The sequence below is a fragment of the Copadichromis virginalis genome, linkage group LG13, assembly GCF_057382275.1.
Source record: "Copadichromis virginalis isolate Kocher_CV1m ecotype Utaka linkage group LG13, C_Virginalis_male_GT1.1, whole genome shotgun sequence".
Taxonomy (NCBI): Eukaryota; Metazoa; Chordata; class Actinopteri; order Cichliformes; family Cichlidae; genus Copadichromis; species Copadichromis virginalis.
The window spans coordinates 26780449-26805420 of NC_140630.1; the positions used below are offsets into that span (position 1 = coordinate 26780449).

Sequence of the window (24972 nt, forward strand, 5' to 3'; positions counted from 1 at the left end):
GGTCCAGCTAGGACTATAATGCTGTAGTCTAGAAATAAATGCTGTAGACTGTTCTAATCAGGTTCAACAGTATTTACCATCAAAGTCAAGATCACGCTTTAATAACCCCTGTACATAAACATGTTTATTTTCTTTTTACAGCAAGTTAATATGGAGGTTCAAAATGTCTAATCAGACATTGGTACACAACATGAGGTGCCAAAATCAACTTCAGTGGGGGAGAACTGGAAATCAAGAGAAAAAAGAAGGCAATGCCACTTCTCATACAAGTAGGGTACATACTGAATTTACACAAAATGGGGGGGAGCATTTGAAACACACCGCAGCACTGTGTGGTTATGAAAACATCTAGCTTTAAGTGTACATAAAGTTGAATTTGTACAGTATGTTTGCAGAAACAAAGCCACTGCCTCTTTCCGTTGAACATTCACAGACGATGTTTCGGGTTAGGCAACAGAACGTGATGGAAATGGCTTACCAGAAGATGTAGGGCCTTTTTAAGGCTTTAAATAACATATGGAATCAAAATAATGTGTCTAGAAAATCATCAAAATGCACCTTTCCATTTTGAAACCAAGAAGATGCCAACAATCAGGAAAAAGAAAAAAAAAAAAACTGACAGCGCTGAAGTGAAATCTGATTTGATGATTTGGTGAAAACTTCATGCAATTTCAGGCAAGATGTAACAGCGCCACCAGCCCCACCCCAAGCACCAAACAAACAAATTGTTTTAACTGAACGATTCATTTTTGGAAGAAAGGAAAAAACAACACCCTGTAGTAAATCTGTACAACGAAAATACATTTGGGATCTACATCTAAAGGTACATTATTATGGTTATATACACTGCCCACCATCCATATATTATCTTTACATGTAGACTTCATTCAAACCCAAACATTTAGAAAACATAAAACTAAACAGATAAATGGGATCACATCAAACATCCATTTTTAAAAAAATCAGTTCTTGCTGTACCTCAGCTGTTGCTCAGTCCCTCTGTTCTTTGTCTGTACAGTAAACTACAGCAGGACTAAAATCTCTTGACTGGATGGACTGCTACCCTAACAGGGAGTTAAGAATAATTGAAATTGGTGAATGATTATTGGGTGAACATTTTTAGTTTTTTGTTTGTTTTTTCCCCAGTGGATTTCAATGGAAACAACCAATTGTACTATAGTAACAATAATTTGAGTGACTTCATGAATACAAAATAGACTTCAGAGTCAGAACACAAACACAAACCCAACTCTCCAATATTCTGACACAACAGAACAAAGGCTTTCAATACACTCAGGCCTCTTCACTGAAGAGAGCTACACTATTCCATCAATATCACATGTACTGTATGTTCTCTGGTCTCAGGTGGGACTGGGTTGGAAAAGAGAAGCCATGTCAGCCTTAAACATTCGCCGCCTCCCTCAATGTTTGTTTGAAAGCAACTGATAAAAATCAAAAGTTGTGTTTGATATCTCTTCCGCAGGTCTCCTGTTGTTCACTATTGAGTTGCGCGTTGAAAATCTTTCAGAGAGGAGAAAAAAAATATGGAAAAACTACATTGTACAAAGTGAGATTCTCACAATCTCTTTGCAAGAACGAAAAGTAATAAAGAATGACTTGTGCCCGCCGTCTTTTGGGATACGCCTAGGCAAATCCATTAACATCCCTGTGTTGATGCTGCTTCACTTCTTAGTCAATTTTCACATTTGTGTAAATCTTCCTCACAAAGGCACTTGTTCCCATGTATCCTACGGCACCTGAAAAGCAAAAGATGATCTGTGAGCAAGTTTCTTTTTGTTTGACAGCACCAGGTATCAAACTCTGCTGTTACTTTGCAGGTAAATCCATCACGAGACAGGATGATTACTGGTGAGGTATCCAATAAAGGTTTTAGCAGAGAAACGCACATCCCACATCTACAAAATGAGCATTCAGACACACAGCCAGCCCAGGAGGCAGTGTAGTACCTGATGCAGATCAGAGAAAGCTCCACAAAGGTCCTTCAAGGTACATGAGTGTCAGCCTTGGCTTATTACTCTTTCAGCTGAAAAATGAGTTTGGCTTGCAGCTGGTGGGGAAAAGACTACTTAGCTGCACTTAGAGCTGAATAACCGATGTAGAAAATAAGATTTCTCTAAAAAGATAATTGGTTTCATGCAAGAACTACCTGTATGTACATACGACTAACATTTTTCATACTGAATAAGCCTAAATCATATACAGTCAGTGTGCTTTTCTCCATGTTTGACTCAAGCCCAACTATGAATGAAATTTCAGGTTAACATCGTTTATAGGGAGGTGTGAAAAGCTTTTATTAGATTGCTGACCGTAGCAGATGTCTACTGTACTTCTATAGCCCCCTCCATTGTACCACCTGCTGTTTAATATTTTCACGTCCATCTCTATGACTGTCACGTCCCCTCGACCACCACCTGTCTAAACCGTAAACCACTTTCTGTTTGAGCAACAATTCTCCTTTATTCCTGTCGCAGTACCGTGCGCGTCTAACAATAAAATGTCAGCAGTTGTATTAATATCTTCAAATTATTGAGGTCCCCCGTGTCTGCTGACAGACTTCCCAGATTCTCTTGATTTCTGACAGCTAGACTTGCAGCTTGATATACAAAAATAATCCACCTGGGATGATAATTTGCAGCAATCTTTGGAGAATTTGCACAAGATCACAAAGGCACTCCCATTCATGAGCAGGTGGCATTCTTCATGTGAAAATGAGCAATTTAGAGGAAACTTGTGCAGGTAAGAGGAAAAGCAAACCTTGCAAGACATGAATTTAAGTAAAACTGTAAAAATAGTCATGTTAAATTATGGAAGCTGCTGCTTCCTGCCTTTAACATTTTTTAAAGGCAGGAAGCAAAAGGCATGTTTCAGTCACTAAGAAGTAAAGCGAGGTTAAATCCTCTAAATGGCCAAATTCAACCACAAACTGTCAATGTACAGTGTGAATGCTGCTAATAAACGGTTCTTGCTGTGACAGTGATCCATCAAGTATCACCTCAATATTTGCATTTTTACACCAATCAAATTGATCCACAAGTTCTCCAAATGATATTTAAAAAAAACAAGACAAAACCGCACTCTGAGATATTTGAAAACTGAACTTCAGTGAAAGGTGAAATTGCTCCACACTATGAGTAAGATGCAGTGTAAGAACTGTCTCAGTCTCTGTGCTCAGAGGGCGGGGAATGTGATGAGGAAATTGAGAAATCTTGAGCAGAATTTAATGTCAGACTATTTTTTATGGCGTCACGCCTCACTGGCACAAATAACACTCCTTATTTGTATGTTTCCAATAAAGTGGATGTGTTACCAACATGTGACACGAAGTGAGACGTGGTAGTTGAGATTTTAGCCCATCATGTATTCATCACATCTATTTATTTCTTTTCTCTTTTGTTAAAATGAACTGTGTGTAAAGTCACATAAACACAAAACCAACCCTTTATAAATGAGACCACTGGTGTTTATGCAGTGAACAGCTATTTACATTTGGCAGAACATCTAATAGTTCCTATTCTGAGATGAGTCTTCAACAAACTCTGAGTTTAAAAATAAATTCAAAGTTGATTAACTTTGAGTTTCTTGTTCCAGACCAGCTGAGTGGAGTAAGTTGAATCAACTCTGAGTATGTTCACCCCGAGTTAAGCATGTGAGAGTGGAGAAAGAAAGCATCATCAATGGAGCTCTGATACCACAGTTCACTATGGCAACGGGTGAATAAAAAGTGTTATTTAAATCCAGTAAACCAAGGGATATGAATGTGTGTCAGTGTGGACCGTGACAGTCATCTTAAAAAGCAAAGAAGAGAAAAGAGATTTTAATGAGCTTGGTCTGCTGTCACCATCATAGAGAGAATAAAAGTTTGATAACACACATGTGTGTGCGTGTGTGAAGTTCAAAGCTGGATCATCACTTACCCAGCTTGAACTTTCATTAAATGAAGCTTGAATTCTAATTTTAGGTTTGATATTTAAATCTTATTATTTAGCTTTAACCCTACGGGGCCAGAGTGTAGGTGAGAGAAACTGAAGACAGTAGCAGACTGCAGGGTGGATCCACCTTCAAGACACGTTTTTATTAAATTAAAACATTTTTTCCCTCCCTCTCTCTTCTACAGTTTATGAACATTGAGTTGTTTGAAAAAAATATTATCTGGAAAAGTTAAGCCATTATAAATGGATCCAGACAGGATGAACCTAAACTGGATGAGGGCCTGATCTGGGGCCTGTTCTTCGTACCTCGCTAAGTAAGTTAGCTGGATTAGATTGTTGACGATTTCGCGTGATCCTGGATCGTTCGGTTCCCCGAAGCCCATCCGGGACTTGCTGTCATAGCAACAGAGCCGTAAGCGTAAACCTGCTGGGGAGCAGGTTTACTTTATGTAAACAGGATTAGATCGCGGCCACGCAGGTATGCCCGCGTCATTCATACGAAAGCAACAGCGATATTCCACCACTGTTTCACCATAAATAAATAACATCAATGTAACTAAAGACAATGCAGCACCTGATCCATTTATTGATTTCACACAGGTCATTTCCTAAAAAAGGGAAATGTACTATTAACATTCTATTACATGTATGTGATTATTACAGATTTAATTCATATTTCAGAGTAGCAATTGTAAATTACTTCGTGTAATCAAGATGAGAGACCACGGCTATAAAAGCGAAGGTGGATTTGGGAAGTCTGTCGCAGCCATGTCCTGTCCGTTTACGCGAGCAACCCATTGCGGAAGGTGCAAGATTGATAAGGAGAGTCCTCAGAATTCAGCGTATATTGCGGGACAGACAGGATCCTTTAGCTCAGCGCGACAGTGTGCTCATAGAGAGATATCGATTTTCCCGTGAGGGTATTATTCACTTAACCAACTTGTTGACGAGGGGGTGCAGGACCACCACCTGTCTTTTGTTGCTCTGCCCTTTTCTTGGTTGCTGTTATAAACAAACAGATTATTCCAGGGTCTCTTTCCAAGAGACTAAAAGCAATATAAGTGATAAATATTACCATTCTGTAGAATATTCTTATATTTCACTTTTACCTGTTCCCATGTTCTAGTGGGTCCTGTCGTGGCTCTAATGTGACAGAGGATAAAATATAACATATTATAATATAATGTAATATAATATTGGATAATATAGTGTAATATAATAAATCTACCCTACCGCCTACTGGTGTTGGCCAGAGGGGCCGATGGCGCAATATGGCAGCCTGGCTTCTGTCAGTCTGCCCCAGGGCAGCTGTGGCTACAACCGTAGCTGCCTCCACCAGTGTGTGAATGTGAGAGTGAATGAATAATGGCATTGTAAAGCGCTTTGGGTGCCTTGAAAAGCGCTATATAAATCCACTCCATTATTATTGTTATTATTGGATTACTTACGAGTTTGATTTGTCAGCAACTTTCTGCCAGCCCTCTCTCCTTGCTTTTGCAGCCTTTGCAGTGTTCCCTTGCGTTTTAATTAAACTCTGAAACTCCTGAAATCCCTCACTCAAGAGTTCTTGCTCTGCTGCCGAAAAATACCGAGCGCGCTCCTTCGACATTTTCGCCGACCAATCAAAGGGTTGCCGATCAATGTTTCTACTATCGATGCGTAGCCCCTGTTGGGCCACCCAGTGATCTCACATTACTTCATCCAGCTATACTAATCGTCAACAACAGGTGTGTTCGGGGAACCGGAATAGCGAGCTCAGAGTTAGCGCGATGATTTGGTCTTGGATGTTTCATTTGATCTTGGATGTAGTAAGCGACGTACGAAGCACAGGCCCCTGGTCTGAACCTGTGATCTATTCATCTATTTTGGATCTCTCCTGCTTTGCAAGTAGACTTCGGTCCGTTTGCTAATCTGTTACAGAGCCTATGCCTTTGGGCAGATCCTGTTCTCTGTCGACCCACTGAGACTGATTTGTGATTTTTTGTGGGAAATATGTTGAGATTCAGAGTCTGAATTAAAAACCTTTGAACATGTTGAAAGCATGTAACAACTGAATCTCAAGCTGTGAACAAATTTCAGCAGATATGTTCAGAATACAGACTGCTTGCAGCTGCATATAAAAAGACACTTTAAATACATTTAGTCCAGTTTTCAGGTCTTAAAATCATCTTCACTCAAATATTCACCATCTCCAAAATCCCAGCTTTGACAGACATTTCCCCCCCATCAGTGTGGCTTTTACAACACGACAAATGATTGACAACAGATCATATATTATGCATCTTTATACAGATGCAAGCTATTATGCAGATGCATTTACGTTAAACATTAACTGCAACAGTAATGTTTCAGAGGAACTGACTAAGAGTCTGACTGCTGGATTACTGTCCACAGAGTAAGAAACATGTAGACTACATAGACTTTATTCTGAGCTGTCTGTCTCTATCCTTATATATTGATGAGTGAATGGCTGTAACAGCCCTGATGTGATTTTTTTTTCCAACCTAACTTCTAAGGTGGGATTTCACTGTTTCTAAAAACAAACATCTGCCAATTAAGTTGCTTTTCCATTTGCTCTTAGATGGACTTTACAAATGAGGAATGAGTGAGTGTCAATCAGCTGGTTTAGGTGCAGAGAAAAACTCAAGAGTTTTTTAGTTCAATGATCCGTTACCACGGTAACCAACTTAGTTAACTTTTTTCCTGGCACAGAAAACCAGGGTTTTCATCTCATGGTTAACAAACTCAGAGTTAGGTAAACCTGCTTCATGGAATAGGGCCTGGACCTACTACGATATAAAATTAGGTGGACGTAAAACTTACCACACATGATTCCCAGGGCAGTGCTAAACACAGCCATGTAGCCAAAGTAGAAGGATGTCTGGAACAGCCCATACATCCTGAAATACAACAGGTTAAAATGTAAGAGGTGTGTAAGATGTAAGCACTTCTACAACAGGATGTTTCATCGGATTAATAAAGAGTAAAACTCACTTAGTTTTGAAGAAATAGTAGTAAAAGGAGTACATGTACACATAAACAGCAGTGGATGCAGCAGAGAGGAAGCTCGTCCATTGCCTGGAAGAGAGGGACAAGCAAACGAGAAAGAGGATTGATGACAGGGTGACAATGCCTCAGTTTTGTGGCTGATATTCCAGAGATCCATGTGGGGGAAAAACTCACCATCTGTAGTCCTCAGCATTGAGAAGAAAGTATGTACACACAATGGTGACACACACAGTCACAATGCACAGGATAACCAGGACCAGCATCATGAAGCCATACACATAGTAGATTTTGTAGGCCCAGAAAGATGTGAAGATGAAGTACCTGTCACATGAGGACAAAAACAAAAAACACTTCAACATGGCTGTCTGGATCATTTTAAACAGAGTCCCTCAGTAACACTGCAATACACTTACATTTCTATGAAAATGGAACCAAAAGGAAGGATTCCTCCAAGGCACACGATGACAGCTGGCTCCATGAACCTGAGAGCACAAAATTCAACATATTGACGTGGCCGTGTATCCTTGAGTGTTCGTGTCAGAGTCCCCCTTCAGGGTAAGGACACATGACAAATTGTGTTACGAATGCGAGAAGGGGGAAAAGTTGACAGATTGGAAATTCAAGTAGAGTCAGACAATGGCCTTAGGTCACATCTACCTTTTCCATTTGGCAGCAAGCCACAGTGCTTGGCAGAACGTTGTAAATGTTAATAAACCTGCAGTCGATCGCTTTTCCATATTTCATAACCTAAAAGTGTTTGTGCAGACAGCTAAAATGTTTTGAACTTTAAACCTGACATCTGGCAACTTAAACACAGGCCATTCAACACCTTGTGTCACCTGCATCGAGTACGACATTCTCACTGCCCACTGATCCGATAAGCTAAGCCTCCATCTTCTGACATTTTATAAACAAAATAAAGGACACCTGCCACTTACGAGAATCATAAATAACTCTCCCCTGACCGGTGCCCCTTACAAACTAACACTAACGGCACTTGGGGCAGGGTCTGCATGAGAGAATTATTTTAGGGATACGTGTTCTCATTTACATCGTAGAGGGACAACACTAAAAACAAAAACTGTTGAAAGCGGTGACCTCAGGGTAGTCTTAAGTTCCAGTTACACTCTATCCATTATCTGACCCCACGTCTCTGTCACTAATAATAATAATAATGGATTGGATTTATATAGCTCTTTTCAAGGCACCCAAAGCGCTTTACAATACCACTATTCATTCACTCTCACATTCATACACTGGTGGAGGCAGCTACAGTTGTAGCCACAGCTGCCCTGGGGCAGACTGACAGAAGCGAGGCTGCCATATCGCGCCATCGGCCCCTCTGGCCAACACCAGTAGGCAAATAGGGTAAAGTGTCTTGCCCAAGGACACAATGACCAGGACAGAGAGCCCAGGGATCGACCCGGCGACCTTCCGGTTACAGATGCGATTCCCAACCCCCTGAGCCACGGTTGCCCACGTCTCTGTCACTAAGGCAAAGAAAACTGCGACTGTCCACGTCAAACCACACCTACCATTTCTTCTCAGGGATCGGTCGCGGCACAGCATTAACTCGGCAGGGAAAGTTGGGCTGGCCAGACAGATTCCTCCCCAAAATTGTTCCCACGAGGTTCAGAGGCAGGATGACAAAGAAGCAGATACAGCAGACAGCAACCTGCAAAGATGACAAACATTTAATTGTTTTAGTTGGGCGGTCTGTATTTACGGCCATTATCCAGGGTGTTTCACATCCCCAATCAGTTGTTTTAATTTTGTTGACTGTGTTACAGAAGTTAATGTTCACTGCGTGATCTTATGGTACAAACTCAAATGTTCATTAAACTGGAAGAGTAACAGATGAATGGATTTCATCAGCAGATGCCCTAGATGTTTCTGAGGTTTGGCTGAGTCAGGGGAACAATGGCTATTTCATGACACTTTTGATTGATCAGCTCTGCAGCGCTGAGTGGAGCAAACAAACAGCTGTTTGTAATTTCTGTAATTAGCAATTTAAAAAATATGTGAAATGTTTGTGTGTGTGCATTTTTTATTGCTGTAGTGTCTGAAAACATTTGGCACTGAATGAAGAAATAAAGCAAACAGAATTAAAACTCTACAGTGGGTTTGGGACTCTAGTGTCATAAATATCAGGTGAAGTGTGCATATTGTGTTTCAATTTGTTAGTACACTTTTCTCATTACTTCAGTTGTGTTCCCCTGCATGACTAAATCCCATTGCTGATACCAGAGATCTATGCGGCCACACAATTTAAATGCTGGCTCTTGACTTGGAGGATGTTCTTCATAACATTGTGGTTTTTAGGGAGGTGCTGCAGTGTGAAATCCCACCATGGTTCCAAATGGGATGGCTCTGGAGGCGTGGTAGTAGATAGCAATGAAGTTGATGAAAAAGGCAGTCCCGCACACCATGGCTGGGATCATAAAGGCCCCAATGAACATTTGTTTAATCCATCTCCTGCCTGTATTAAGCCAAAAAATAAATAAATAAATCAGACGGCAAAACACGACAAACTGCTTTATTAGGGCATGTCACACATATTTTGTTTGTAAGAAAACAAACTATTTTATTACCTCCTTGTTTTGCATACAAACTTCCCCCGAAGTAGCCATTGACAGGAGAGGTTGCAGCATACACAAAAATGGCTGTGCTCAGCATGGATCCTCTCCTACAGGGAAAAGAAAAAGTTAGGCCAAGTGAAGACCACTCCCCTTGGCGTTGCATATAATTTTTTGTAGTATTTTATAGCACACTTGCACCCAATTCTTTGTCTAAAACAAAAGAAGAAAGATAGAAATGAACACTTGATTCCTTGATTTACAAAATGGTTACCTTCTTTTTTTTTTAATTTCCTCTTATTTATACACAAATGATAATTAATTATTCTTTTTCTGTCTTCTTTCTATTTTCCTAATCATTTTGTTAATGTTAAGCATGACAGACTACAACAAACTAACGTAAGTTAGCAGACCCCTCAAAATGTAAGGTAATGCTTTTTTAACAAGTTAATGCAAGTTCCAAGAACACCTCTTTCAACATGTAGCTCCCAAATATAGCACAGATGTTCTTTTTTCTACAATCCCGTTTCAGAGTCTGTAGCTTTAAAATCAACTGAGCTGCTGCTGTTCACACCTCTTCTAGGAAAAGGTATGACAGTGAAATGAAGCCAATGGGAGCAGCACAGTATCTCTCCCACTTCTTTGTCTGAGTGATCTTATTAAATGTTATTATCAAGATCACAGCACGTCTTTAACTTTCTCAGATGTTATAATATAAAGTCTGGATTTATAGAGGGGAAAAAATGGCTTGCATGTGACACCAGGTTAACAGTCCTTCATACCCATTCTCTGCAGTGACGCAACACAAAAACACAACCCGCACAAAACTCTTGTCTATTGGCTTCAGTCATCAATCTTAAAAGTCTCCATTTTCCAATTGTTCTTCAATATTAGCATTTTGAGCCTTACATCAAAAGGTAATTGTAACCTTAGCCACATTAGCCACTAGACATACCAGAATGGGATTTTTACCATAGCTGTGGAGACTAAAAATAAAAGCCAACAACTCAGTCTTCACTTCTGCAAGAGCCAAGACTGCATGAAATGATTTCTTGGGATTATTTAGAATACTTTCACTGCCTTCCCATGCTGCCAGACAACTTTTTTTGACTGAGAAACTGAAGTCATTATATCACTATAAAGCCAGCAGACTCTGCAAACAAAAACTGTATTTTTACTTTAGCTTATTTGTTTTGCTGTAGAACTTTTTAAAACACAGAATAATGCACTTTCTATATTTTTCAGGCTAAACAAAGAAAGCGAATAAAATTCGTAGAGGCTTTTAAACCTGGGAGCTCATGTAGTTGTGGGGGTGCTAGAAGAGAGCAACTTTTCACAACTTTACACAAAAATGAGCATTTTCACAGTACATATTTTCCTGATTATTTCATATTTGAATTTTAGCTGAATGATTTAAACCTTGCTCTTTGATAAAACCGTAAGTGAGAGAAGACAAAGACTTTTGATAAGGGATCCAATACACAGAAATCAACTTTGCAACTAAAAACCAGATCAAAAACAGTCCTCAGCGAAATCTTACAATCATAACAAAATGTTCAATTACTCACTCTGTGTACAGATCCTCAACCATAGCGACGATGATAACGATGAGGGAGACTGAGAAAATCTGGCAGCCGGAGCCAATAAGTGAAGAGAAGATCAGTGGATGGCTTGACGGCCTAAACACATCTCCATGTACCTGCTTCCACCCATATTCGTCTCCAAGGTCTCTATCCTGTTGGTACAAAGCAACATAAGGAAACTGAGAGAAAAGCGTGATGAGGGGAAAAAAACAACAAGAACAGATCTTAGTTCCATGTTAAAGCATGCAAGTACAGCCAAAGTTTACCATGTCATCCATTTCCTCCTCTTTGCTGTATCTGGCATAGTCCTTTCTTAGCGTTCTCATAAGAATCATGGACACCAGACCCACCAAGAAAATGACCATCATGAAGGAATTAAAGATGGAGAACCAGTGAATCTAAAAAATATATATATAGTAAAATCAAAAATTTTCTTTAAGAGCAACACTGGAAAGCTCTTTGCATCAAAACAGTACATCAAATAGCCACACTTGAGTAAAACAAATGAGTTATGACGCTGCATGGAAAACAAAACAAAGACTCTTATTGAGCAGGTTGGTCATTTACATTACATCTGTTGCAAGGCTCAACTTGCATCTTCTGAAATGTCATACAGAGTTGTGCTATTACAACAAGCCATTGGTATTCCCACTGGCATGAGGAAGCATGTGAAACACCACAAAAGTTATTTCACTCACTCTGTGCTGAAAGAAGGATGGATCAAGGTACTTGTCAAATCTGTCTTCAAACTTTACATCTGACTTCTTCCATTTCACCTGGATAGGAGAGGTTCATTGGCATTTATGCATGTGTTTACATGTCCTATGTATCCCCAAGAGAGTATAAGTCAAATATGGCAGATATACAATGATTTTTAGCTTCCCAGAATGTTAATCAAAAAGTACTCACAGAATAGGACATTGGGATTCTTGTGTTTGGCACAAGTCTGACTTTCCCTTCGCTGGTCAGATTTACGTCAACGATTCTATTGCCATTGAAGCCGATCTCTAGTTTCTTATACGTCCACAGGTAGTGCTCTTCTCCATTTTCATCTGCCTCACCAACAATACCTTTAAAAAAAAAAAAAAAAAAACAACGAAAAAACAACTCGAGATCTCATTCAGCAGTGGTCCAATGGACAGGTGAAAATAAACGCTTTAGTTATACAACATTAACAATCAGGGTGCAAATGCCAAATAAAGGCCACTTTTGATAACTTTGTAACAGCATAATCTCTACTCACTTGTTACAGTCAGGATTTAGTTTTCATAAAAGGTCATTGCTGAGCAAAGAAGTCTGATGCAAAGCTAGAACTATGAATCTACTGTTGTGGCTATATATATATATGTCTGTTTAATGTTTAATGCCTGAAAAATTGTTCCACATTCTGCACCACAAATTAATGTAGACAGGAATTTTTGTTCTAGCATACATAATATTATGCAGGCGAGCTCACTTTAGTAAGCGGTACTACAAGTGAGCAAGTTCTGAAAGTGATGAACGACAGGTCTGCAATTGCTGAGCTAAATAACCCTGATAAACATCTCATAAAAGAAAGGCACACCAGTGCACTTCTCACACAATAGCAACCCGGATGTTAGACTTATAGATATTCATGACGCTCCTAATTATGCGACACATAACTCAGCAACGTTTGAGCAAATACCAGCGCCCCTCCCACTTCCTTCTACATCAGCTTGCATAGTCTGTTTAAACAGGGTAGGAGTGGCACCATTGTACTACTCCAACATATGTGAGTGTTCACACTGACTGCTTGTTAGAGTGACAGTCTTGACTCAGTAACAGTAGTGAGTCATTAATATCCTTCTTTTGGTTTATATGAAACACTTTTGCACATGGGAAATGAATACTAAAAGCTGCAGGAGAATTTTTATGAGCTCTGTATCCAAATATTCAACTATTTTAATGTTCATTGGGTTGTTATTCAGCAATTATATTGGAAATATAAACAATTTGTTGCCAATTTAACAATTGTTTTATTTTTAAGCTTCTTTGCAAAAGAAATAAAATACAAGATTGTATCCTACACATCTTAACAATGTCTTGCTTGTTTGGCACAGGAACAGCACTCTGACTCTTTCTGACATGTTCAGTGGGTGAGTGGACGGAGAGGTTTCAAAAAGTGAGACAGCAGCGGGGCACAGCGTGAGAGAAAAGTTAAACCTGCTGTTGCTTCCAACTTTCTCTCCGAGTTATCATTTTATACACAGATAAAGATGAAAAAACACCACAGCCATTGTCTTTAATACATGGGCTGAAGAGCTCACCTTGGGAAGTGTTTATTATTCTGGACAGCCCTAACACTCAGTACATCCAGTGTCTTTATTCATTTTATGTCAAAATGGTTCCACTCATTAGTATATTTTTCAGTCAGCATAATACCATAAAATTATTCTAAAACGTAAAGCTGTATATAAGCTAATCAACCGGTACACTGCACTAAATAAGCTGATTCAAAACAAAAACAATATAATACAACATAGACTAAATCTTGAGTGCCTTTTATTCTGACATTTGACACATGACATTGTGTCCGGTTACACCTCCCTACAACACCGGTAAAGAATAAATGGACCAGTTATCTCAAGAATAGGAACTGGTTTTACTTCTTCACCATCAGGATGAAAATGTCGGTCACTCTACTCTAAATATTACCACATCACCACTAATAGCCAGTAAGAGGGGATGCGTGAAATTCTGAGATGAGAGAGATGTTAAAAATAAATTTGGCTATGTTTTGTTTTTTTTGTTTGTTTGTTTTTTTTTTGGGGGGGGGGGGGGGGGGGCGGGGACTTTACTACTGCTGCATATTACTGTGAAAACAAATCTTTGTATGCTGTTGCAAAAAGCAATAAAAATATTGTTCACAAAAATAATAATTTTTCTATTTTTTTTTCATTGCTGTTGGATTTTGGTTTTTCTCCCTCTACTCCCTATACTGCTAGTAGTGAATGTAATCCTATGTGCTTACAGGGTAATAACAGTCAAAAGATGAATGTCGCCCAATATCAATCTTCAGCAGATTGACATTATACCTATTACATCTATAGTAATAAGAACACACCTCAGAAGCTAGACAAAACAAAAGAAACATGTAAAAGTAGATGTGTTAATAAAATAAAAAGTGGTTATCAACTTACCCCAGATTGGCAGGTCATCTATGTACATTTGGTACCAGTAGTGATTCTTTATGGCGTAGACAAAAGCATCTCGTTTGGCTTTGTCCAACTCTATTTCACAGTATGTTGACTGCATGACTTCCTCTACAAAGATAAAGATCACATTTTTAGTAAGTGTAGGAAGTTTTGTGGAATTAATAAAGCCAGACATCCAGAGACAAGCAACATTTTTTAGTTATAATGCTCTTGCTGATTCAAAAGTCCTAAAGAGGTGGAAGTCAGTGTAAGTACCTTTGAACTTTATTTGCAAGCCGCTGAATTCAAGCTCCACTCCCTGCAGAGCCTCTCCAAGTGTTTCATGGTAATGACTGATGGTCTTCTGGGAGCCCGCACAGAAGGGCAATGAGAAATACTTGTATGTCTCCTGTCGGTTGTGGTAAGGCCCCACTGTGTTCATCCATAAAACTACCTCCTCCTTATCTGTGTACTGCAAAAGGAAAACAGGAGGACTCTTATAATTAAATCCAGGAATGCTACACCAGTTCTGCAAGTACTGCTGATGTCCTATTCTTATTCTATCGATAGTGCACCAAAGAAACTTCTGTGAGTTGCCAAAAACTTTTAAAACAATAGCAGCAACTTTCAGAGCACTATCGCGTTATAAATCATGCAAACAAATGTAAATTTCAGGCTCTTTTCACACTGTTATCGAGCCATCCTCGTAGCACTATTGTGTGTTAGCTATGTGTACCACTGGCAAGGAAGTTCTCGTGAATGCAACATCCGCCTCTTTACTTAACAGCTTCCACATTAGCGCCCCATTTATAATTAAGACAATGTAATGCACATTATTATCTTGTTAGCCAGGTGTAATTAGGGAGGCTGGATCTGACAACGGAGAACAAAAGTAATATGAAGAGGGCCTTAAGTTTAATCGATGTCAAGAGTAAATGTTTTTCATTAATTGTGTTTGCGAGGCTAAACGGACGGCAGTTTTATAAATCTTGCCTTTGATTAACTAACTAACGTTAGCTACAGGCTAACTAGCTGCTAACTTAAGTGTAGCTTCCGCCGGTGCTCAAGTAAGGTTGCAAAGACCAGCTTGGAAGATGTGCTAACAAGCTAGCAAGCAAACGTTACTCATAAGCACTTAGGCCGATAAGTAGTGACAACTTAGCCGGCTAAATGAATGCCTACCCGTTTGATAGCTCACCCAGTATCAGTATATAACCCACAAAGACCAAGTCATGAACCCTGTCACGTTTATAATTCTGTTTTGTGGGGTGTAGCTAGCCGTCGCGGCTACAGTTAGCAGGTTACACAGAGCACAAACGTCCATTATTTTCAAGGCTCCCCCTTTTCAGTCGGCCTCTCAAAAAGGTGTCTTACCGTGTGGTCATGTTCGTCTGCGTCGACAGGTGATAAAGAACATACAAGTGCGAAAACCACCGCCGCTACCACCTTCCACCTGGAATATCCCATTATTTTCAGAAAAAAAGTGTACAGAAAGACTGGGGATGTTAGCTTTGCACGGCTATCCCACCTTCTTCCTGGTTGTATGACAGAGGCAATTTTTAGGGATGCTCTCGTACGCATATGGCGTAAGAGCCTCATGAGCGTTCGTCGTATGCACGTTCGATTGGCTGAAAAGAGGCACGTGGCTGACGACGTCCAGTCAGCGCAGAAAACGATGGATACACGGTGATTATAGAAACTCTGTCGGCGCATCTACCGCAACCTTCGGCCACGTCATCCGACTGCAAAGACTGGAGCTTCAACTTTGACAGAGAGCTGGTGCATGAAACATGATCCTCGAGTACAACAAGCGGGTCTATTCACTGTCTGATGAGGCCTCTTAATGGACCCAAAGTTGTCCGAACAATTTGTCAGTCTGAGCCACGATAATGCACAATTTTAAGCAAGCGCAGCATCCTCTAAATGTCCTACTTGTTTGGATTGCAGTTCTAGGTTATTCTTTGGATAAAGCTGATAAGTTAAACCTGAGTTTAAGACTGTAACTTAAAAGTTCCTATGCACTTTGACTACATTTATCTTTAAGGACACAGTTCAGCTCAAGGTAGGCTGACTTGGTAGACTGATTTTCAAACAGACACTCGTCTTCCTTGACTACTTAAATGCTCTATGGTCTCATTTAATATGTACAATTGTCTGAGTCAGATTCTGACGCTTCAAAATGAAAATTAGTTTTACATTACAAATTTCAACTTTACCTGAAAGTTACCTTGTTTCTCATTTACTGCCCCCTACTTGGGTGAAACTGCACAGCACATGACATTACCATAATTTACAAGAGGGCTTGGTTCACAGTCAGTCAACATAACTTTAATTAATGCAATGATAAATATACCATTTCCTTGTGTTTCCTTCTTTGTATTTCCTTACAGTGGAAGAAATCATTTAATATTAGCAGATTTTTTTTAACACATTTGTGGATATCATACATGTTGAACTATAGTCCTCAGAGATCCCATCTTGTAGCTGTTTTTAACAAGACAGACATAAAAATGAAATTCTCAAAAACGTATCTGTATGCTCTACATATTCTGTGGTTTAGACGACGTAACTCAGGATTTCTGTCTTTATTTCCTTTTTTTTAAACGACACTTGTGATAACAGAAGATAACACAAGTTATCACTTGTGTGGTAATGTCTCACATTTCCATTTCCTATTTACAATCACAAAAATCAGCAGTTAACAATCCTAAAGCTGCAACTCATTTAGAAACACAATCTTATAAAAGCTTCAAAAATTCTTTCAGTTCATTAAAAACTTTAAACTCATTCAATTTACAGTGTTCAGAATTCATTAAGATGTTTCAGTAAATCACTTTTTCTTTTGCAAAATAAGTAAAGCAACTCATTAAATCAGTGGTCTCCATGTGAAGTATGACGAGGCCTTTCTGCTTCAGACGTCTTTCCAGCATTACAAAGACTGCACAAACCTCCTGTAGAAGAGACACGAGGGAACACAGTACACATGTTGTGGAAATGAAACAGATTTGGTGTAATCACTACGAGCACGATTAGTGTGATGTTTTCTCACTTTACGATTTCAGGCAGACGGGGGTCTCTGTATAAGCCGTTGTGCAGATATCCCAGAGACCCTTCAAATGTCACCAGCTTGACTCTCTCTGTATTCTGGGCACGCGCTGCCACCTCGTATGTCTGGGGGAGTAAAGAGAAGGAATTTCAGTTTACCTAAAACAAAAATGTTCCTAGAAGAGTCATTAATTACTTACAGCTCTAATGAAAACACTGACTCAGTTTACTTTAAATGACAAGCAGCTGTCTGTGCCACTGATACCTGCTGAGCAACCTCAATGGGAACCAAGTGATCATCCTCAGAATGAAGGAAAAGTATGGGGCTTCTCATTTTCTTCAAACTGCAGAATAACAGAGCTATATCAAATCACAGCATTTTTCTAGTAATAACATTTTTAGCTTATTAACGTATTACATATCTCTTAATATTTCACTACTGTATGTACATAACCAACTTACTTTTCTTCAGTAGGAAAGACAAACTTATTATCTTCCCATGGTGCTCGGTATAAGTAACCAAGGCCTGGAAATTTCCAGTAACGCTTTAAACACAAAGAAAAAAGTCATTGTAAAGTCTGTTGTGATGCAGTAACACAGTCACATGAAATAAATACAGCAAATACTAAAAGTGGTAGGTTAGACGAGCATACCCAAGCAAAAGGGTTAAATGGAGGAATATTTTGCCGAACAGTATTGAATGCGCCTTCAAGGATCACCCCATCAAACACCACTCCTGAAAAGAACGGGAAACAATCACCATGTTGAGCTCACATGCTCTTATGCCCAATTTATGCTTCAGCGGGAACTTTACATCATAGCCTACGACGCAACCTGACGTGCACCTTATAAGAAATGCAGCTAACACGTCTGGTCGATGTAGCCGCAGATATTGGGTTATATATTGGATTCCTCCTGTGCTGCTTTTCACTGCAGTCTTTGAATTTATCAGTGAGATAATAACAATCATCACCTCAGTATATGGAAAAATAATCTTAGCATCAACATGAGGACTCAGTAACTAATGGTTACCACGTGGTAACCATTAGTTACTGAACAGAATGGAGGGCACAAAAATAAATGTGGGGACAAAGGTTAAGTCGTAGGCCCTGCAAAGATTCCTCGCAGAAGTTTAAATTGGGCATTACTTCTATTTGCTTGATTCATTAGTAGCAAAACCTACCCTGCTCCAGAAGTTTGTCTGCAGTGTTAGTCGCCACTCTGCACGGAAATACAGAAAAGCATTTTCAGTTTATCCAATACGTCACCTTCTCATCTCATCGATGTTGCCAGATTCATTACAGCTGTCGACTAATTTCAACCAAATCCAATTTGATTATGTTTTTTTAAAGAAATGCAAACTGGTTCGAGGTATCTTGTTTTGAGCATTATAAGGGTGAACCAATACAATGAAAAACAGCTAAATGTGCAACTACATTCATTTCAAAATGAACACGTCTGTTAAAAAAAATAACCCAGATATTAGAAAATGAACAAAAAAATTAGGTTAACATAAAAAATAGACATTAAGCACCGAATTATCTCCACCTGGAAAAAGACAGAAAAGCTATTTCTCAATATGAAACGGGAAATATTCAATTCATGAGGGATCTGCGTTGCATAAAGCATTTATCACTTGCCTATTCATAAGGCTTCCTCCGTTTCTATTCAGTCAGTCAGTACAGGTAAGGTTCCATAATTTGCTGCCTAGTGACAAAAATCTGAAGTACTTCCAAACAGGGATCTTTAGGGTGCCGAGCTGGGCTGTGAACTATCTGCCATCATTACCACACAGTTGCTGATGAATTATTCCAGATTTAAATTACCCTCCTGCCAGGCTTAAGCACCAGGAAATTATGTATTTTTAAGATGTTTTCTTTGACAACTGTTAAATTTGCTCATTAATGTTATTAGCCTCCTGATCCTGTTCATCATTTTTGCATATAAAAACAGCCTGGAAGAGTTGGTAGAACTAAAAATGCTATGGCTTCTCATCATTTACCTTCAGTTGTTCATCTGGTGGGTCCTGGTTAAGATCAGCAGCTTATCCTAAGCCTGAAGTAAAAAGAACTGTACCAACGCCATCCAGCTGCTTCTATCAGGTTTTATAGTAGAAATCCAACTTTGCAGCCTATGCAGGACTTTTTTGCCCCAACAAGCAAATTTTACTTTTTACAGTCGAATGGCATTATTGCTTTCTGTCCAATTCGATAATGAAATTTAGAATAGCTCTTGACTGTTGCAGATTATTACTTCAATATTTTAAAAGGAAGAGGATGTGACAAGTATTCCAAACATTTTTTGGGAGTGTGTAAAGGTTTCCAAAATGCTGCACATCAGGAGTCTTTCCTTACTGACCCAGTGCCAAGAGAATGTCCCCAGATAACGACAAGGCTGTTTCTGCTGCGTTCTTTGACCCAGTTGTACACGCAGAGGAAATCAGTGGTCAGACCGGCTTCAGTTGGCTCTCCGGTGGAGTCTCCAAAACCTGCCAGAGTTTGTCACATCATTTGCTATTCACGGTCACGTCAGAGAGCTGAGCTTGAGAGCAAAGCAGCCACAAGGTGGCAGTCACTTAGAGGAAAACCCTCATCAGACATTGACTTGAAGCTGAACTGATCTCTTTTGACTGCCTTACAACAAACAACTCATCAAGCGCAACAAAATTAGTTCACAGTGATTATATGTCTGCAAATGATATTAAATCAATGTGAGAAGGTTTTGCTTTACAATCAATACTAAGGCTAAAAAGCACTGAAATAGAAAATATGTTTAAATAAGAGTCATAAATCTCCATTTGTACCAACCTCTGTAGTCAGGCACTAGGACATGGTAACCAAGAGCACTCAATATCTGTTGACACATAACACTTATTTGTCATCAGAATGGCCACAAAGACCTTTTAAAAGATTAATATGTTTGTATTTGTGATCACTCACTTTTGCAACTCCCACCCGATGAGGAGCTGCCCTGTTGGATTCATTAAAAAAAAGCCACAGAGCCAAAAAATTGGTATTTTTTCCAAAGTGTGGAACCTCTACTCTTTGTATCTGCAGCTGTAATACAAATGCATTATTTATAATACCTCGTGCCTGTGTTTCCATGAAGATATATGAAAACTGGACTTCCATCGCTTAAAGTGTTTTGGTACCACGCCAAGTCTTTCCCCTGTGCCTCCTTCCACCGACTTTCAGGGACAGTGTGCCTTTGACGGTCAAAACAATGCACCGCTTAGAAATACAACCAACAACTGGATCATTAAAAAACAAGTGTTGTCCTTTAGTCTTAGGATTTTAAAAGCTATGCTAGGAAAAAAAAGAAAAGAAAAAAGTTTAACTTAGCTTATGCTCACCATACGCCGAGGGAAATTCCTTCCTCTGATGTTAAGTACATGTTGATGGTGTGATTAAGGGAGAAATCGGCAGGTCGGCTGAGGTCAACAAAGAATGGCAGGCTGACTATAAACAGGAAAAAAGAGAGGTGCTTTTTTTTCTGAGTAGCAAGCTAAGGATTTACAGTACATCCAAGCGGCAAACTGGATTTTCACATACTTCTGTGTGTGTAAACAAAGTGCTGAATTAATTCTGGAAGCATTTTCACCGAGAAAGGCACCACAACCAAGATAACAAAGAGGGCCAATAAGCCCCTTTTTAGCCACCCTTGGGACCTATAAGGAGACAGAAAAAAGACAGAAATAAAAACAATGTGACTGGAGACTAAAGATGGATATTGATAAGATCTTATTGATTGGCAATTCTGCTTATCGGACAGATTCTTCAACTATTCCTCCATTGATTCTTGTTCCACTGTCTTTGTGTAAAAGAAAATAGGCATACGCAGGTTTTCAGCATGTTCACCTGAGACTTAACACTGTGTACAAACAGAGTGGGAAAACACTGGCAAGTGACTCAAGGGGTGCAAAATCTCCATGAACATGACTCACTGTTTTTGCATCAGTCATATAAACATGAAAGCATTTACAAAAGGTATAAAACAGTCTGGAGGCGTACAATTTCAGTAGACTAGGCCGTTCCTGTTTGCACTGACACCGACTTTCTCTCTTTATCCAAAAATTATTATAAACTTCTGATGACTTTATTCCGCCTACCCCTAACTGTCCAATCTGTGTTAAAACACCAAATCAACACTACAGCAACACTAAAAAGTTTGGCTCCCACTTCTCCTCTTCATGACATCTAAATTCAGCTGCATCCCTGCAGACAGTTTGAATGACTCAGCAAATGTGAGAAGCATCAAGTGAGGGGAGAGGAGGACGGGGGTGTGGTGGATGAGTTTGTTGAGTGGTGCAAAAAAAAGTGCAGCTCTATTCAGGCAAGATCTGAGAAACAAAAGCCCCCCCCAAAAAATAAATACATAAATAAAATCTCCCTCAGAGACACACTGAAGGGTCTGTGGACCAGGTTGAGCAGATGTACTTGGAAATGCTCACTTATTCCCACTGGTGTGCACCAAGCAGCTCTCCACATGTCCTATCAGTCTGTGAATGCAGCATTAATATAGAGACATTAATATGGGAGAGAAGAACTGAACGATCTAATCAAGACGGCAGGCTGTCATTGGAGTCAGTCTGGACTCCCTGGAGGCAACAGCGAAAAAAAGGATGCTATTCAGACTATTGCCAATTAATGGACAATACATCCCACCCCTTCCATTAACACTTTAATCAGCCAGAAGAGCCCTTTTAGTCAAAGACTGATCTCTCTGTACTGCTCGGGGGAAACATCTAGGAGGTCACTTGTTCCAAAAGCCATCACTATCTAAAGTTAACTCCTTGAATTTATTATTCAAATCTTTTCTGAAAAAATAAAGTTCACTGCAGATTTTTAATTAATCACCTCTCTTTTTTCCTGTTTATAGTCGGGCTGCCATTCTTTGCAGGATGACGCAATGCAAACCTTTGTTTTACTGGGCAGTCGCTCTGTAGAAGATGCGTCTGTTAGTGATGTTATATTTTCACATTTTCAAGACACTTCCAGTCCCTGACACAGTTTAGTTTTCAACAACACTACAGGAATTCCTGTACTCTGGGAAAATGACTCACTTGTATTGTTCCACTAGTTACTGTATTGATCTGTAGACCATTATGCAAGACATATTTTCAAATGTTTACAACAACGCCCTTTACGAGTTTTTGATATTGTTGTCTTCGCTAAATGCGTTTGCTCAATGCTTCAATGTCCATTTAGCTAGCTAACAACCTATCAACTCTATTATGGTCTAGTAAAAGCGTGCTTGTAGTAGTAACACCATATAGCGTCATGTAGTAAAATGCCTGTCCTGCGCTTACAAACGTGTAACAAACGGAATAACAAACTACACGCGAAAACTGTCTTAGTGCAGACTGCTAGTGGACTTTTAATTCCACTAGCCGTTAAAAGGTAAAAGCTAATGCAGTAAGGTAAGCTAGCTAACTCACTGTGGTGACCGTGTCCCCTCCTTCTTCTTGGATTTGGAAGTCCGCTGTACCCCGCTATTGTGGGAGGATGGCTCATTCTGTTTAACGTCCCTTCTCTTCATTATTTAAGGTCAGTTATATTGAACAAAAAGAGACTTTATCTATACAGCTAAACGTCTGGGACAGTTATATGGCTCGCAAGGAACTTCAGCAAACTTTGACCGAAGTCCGTTCAAAGACCTGATTCGCGGTGAAAGGGCGGTGCCAGAGGCTGTTAAGGTAGCACATGTTTGCACTACAAAGCACAATATATGTTACACACCTTAAGACAGCAATCTATACAGCTCGATACAGTCTGTGGCAAAGGGTGTCAAACATCAGGTCCGGGGTCAGAAGCAAGAGTCCAGTCTGGCTCTCTGCAAGGCTTTGTGAACAGGGGCATAAATCTTTTTAAAGCTTTTCCTCCTAATAAAAACCTGCGTCTTGGCCATTCACCACAACCACAAAGTAATTAAGTGATAGATAAACAACTAAATGATAGAAAAGGCTCAGTTCTTTCACTATCTACTAAAAAAAGCATTTAAAGGAGAGTTTGGGCAAAATACTTCCTAAAATTAAGTATTATGTAAGTACTCTTCGGGAATACTTCTCCAGGCTACCTGAAGTTCCCCAACATTACTGACTGAAATGCAGCCCCAAAACACTGCAGAGATTTAGGGCTGTAGACATTAACTGTTATCCCTCTCGCTTTACCTCCCTTGCACATATTGATCACTAATTGAACCAACAATTTAAAATGTGGATTCCTCACTCCATAAGACATGCTTCTTGTGTAATTTGATGCACCTCAGCCTTTCCTCCCTGTTTCTCATCATTAACAATGGCTACTTGCCTGCCAGCCTTCCACTGAGAGCATTTTTCATTGATCAACTGAAGGGCCAGATGCATCTTTCAGGTCCTGTGTCAGGTCTTTCCTGACGTTTTATGTGTTTCATGAGGACATGATTTTCTGATCCAGTATTTTAGACCTGACACTTCTTCTTTTGCCCCACACTTGTCCAGTATTGTGAGACTTATTTAATAGCGTGCTGAACACCGTGTAAAACGTTTTCAGCTAAGAGCCCTTAGAGAATCTCATTTCTGGTGCAAAAACATTATTTTATGTCTGTCAAACTGTGTTATCTATTGCATTTTTTGTAGATTCAGCTAAAGCAATGAGAACATATCATGTGTTATGATACAGGCTGCTAGTGATAAAGAGCCAAAAGATACCATTTAAAATTGTTTTTTTTTGATAAGTGTGCTAAGTTATGCGCAGACAGAACTCCAGTCCATTCTTTGAGTAAGTTTATTTTAATGCTTGAATGATTCATAGATCAGCATTAAGTGACAAAACAAAACCTTTGAAAATGGCCAGCTACAAGTACTGGACTGAAACTGACAAGCCTGGAGAGCTACTGCTCAGGACCACTTTAAAATATAAAATATAAGATGCAAAAAAGAAAAAAGAAAGAAATAAAAACAGATTTGCAATCCACACCAAAAACACTAGTGCACCCTTGGGAGCATTTACTGATCACCAACACTCTGGGAGGTTTCTATACTGCAAGAAATATGTTTTAGATTTTTGGCAGCAGTCACATTGGTGGTGTGTTTGGGAGGAAATGTCAATAAAAACCTTCATGGGGAAAACCTTCACGAAGAACTGTCTGGAGGGTTAATATAAGCTGGGATTAATGCACCAAGCTTGACATGTTCTGGATCAGATAACACATTGAAACCACACAGCGTGCACAATTATTGGCGCACTTTGACTTTGTCATTATTTCTATATGCCTATTTTCCAGCTCTGCATCAGATGAATGATAATGATGATGAGGCCTAAAGTGATCCACACCTTGTATTAAGTTGCAGGATTACCTCAGCTACGCTGGAGCACAACCACCTCTGAGTAAGAGTTCTCTGTGCTGTGTTGTAGGGTTCTCTGGTCAAGCCTTGCTCTTGCACTGAAAGTCGTTGTTGTTGACTGGCACTGTATAAATACAACTGAACTGAATCAAAATACATAAAGACACGGGCTGCTGTTACTGCACATCATTACGCATGCATCAAAGTAGTTCACTGTGTATTGTCACTAAGCCAGCACACCTCTCTGAAGAGCATTTGGGAGTCTGCAGTTGCTGTCTTAGTGAAAGTTGACTCTGAGATGAAGAAACGGACACTCCACGATTCAAAGGC

The 24972-nt window shown here is 39.6% G+C and overlaps 2 protein-coding genes across 3 annotated transcripts; both read right to left on the reverse strand.

The window, feature by feature from the left end:
* Nucleotides 1–106: 106 nt before the first annotated feature.
* Nucleotides 107–16448, reverse strand: tm9sf3 (transmembrane 9 superfamily member 3). Its single transcript, XM_085478290.1, has 15 exons — nucleotides 15648–16448; nucleotides 14550–14745; nucleotides 14280–14402; nucleotides 12028–12188; nucleotides 11817–11894; nucleotides 11385–11516; nucleotides 11104–11270; nucleotides 9551–9645; nucleotides 9308–9438; nucleotides 8495–8634; nucleotides 7373–7441; nucleotides 7134–7280; nucleotides 6945–7028; nucleotides 6774–6850; nucleotides 107–1757 (listed from the first exon to the last, which is right to left on the reverse strand). The coding sequence occupies exons 1-15, from the start codon at nucleotides 15984–15986 to the stop codon at nucleotides 1690–1692; spliced, it is 2007 nt and encodes a 668-aa protein (XP_085334416.1). The 5' UTR covers nucleotides 15987–16448; the 3' UTR covers nucleotides 107–1689.
* A 563-nt stretch (nucleotides 16449–17011) lies between these two features.
* On the reverse strand, nucleotides 17012–23006 carry LOC146695843 (lysophosphatidylserine lipase ABHD12). Of its 2 annotated transcripts, XM_085478291.1 has the most exons (13): nucleotides 22756–23005; nucleotides 20870–20985; nucleotides 20671–20776; nucleotides 20404–20523; nucleotides 20258–20288; nucleotides 20126–20171; nucleotides 19677–19806; nucleotides 18502–18539; nucleotides 17972–18054; nucleotides 17781–17863; nucleotides 17584–17662; nucleotides 17323–17444; nucleotides 17012–17224 (listed from the first exon to the last, which is right to left on the reverse strand). In XM_085478291.1, exons 1-13 carry the CDS (start codon nucleotides 22854–22856, stop codon nucleotides 17203–17205), a joined length of 1077 nt encoding a protein of 358 aa, XP_085334417.1. In that variant the 5' UTR covers nucleotides 22857–23005; the 3' UTR covers nucleotides 17012–17202. The 2 variants fall into 2 exon arrangements, with proteins under 2 accessions (XP_085334417.1, XP_085334418.1); XM_085478292.1 differs by lacking the exons at nucleotides 19677–19806; nucleotides 20126–20171; nucleotides 20258–20288 and having other exon boundaries at nucleotides 22756–23006.
* Between the last annotated feature and the right edge of the window lie 1966 nt (nucleotides 23007–24972).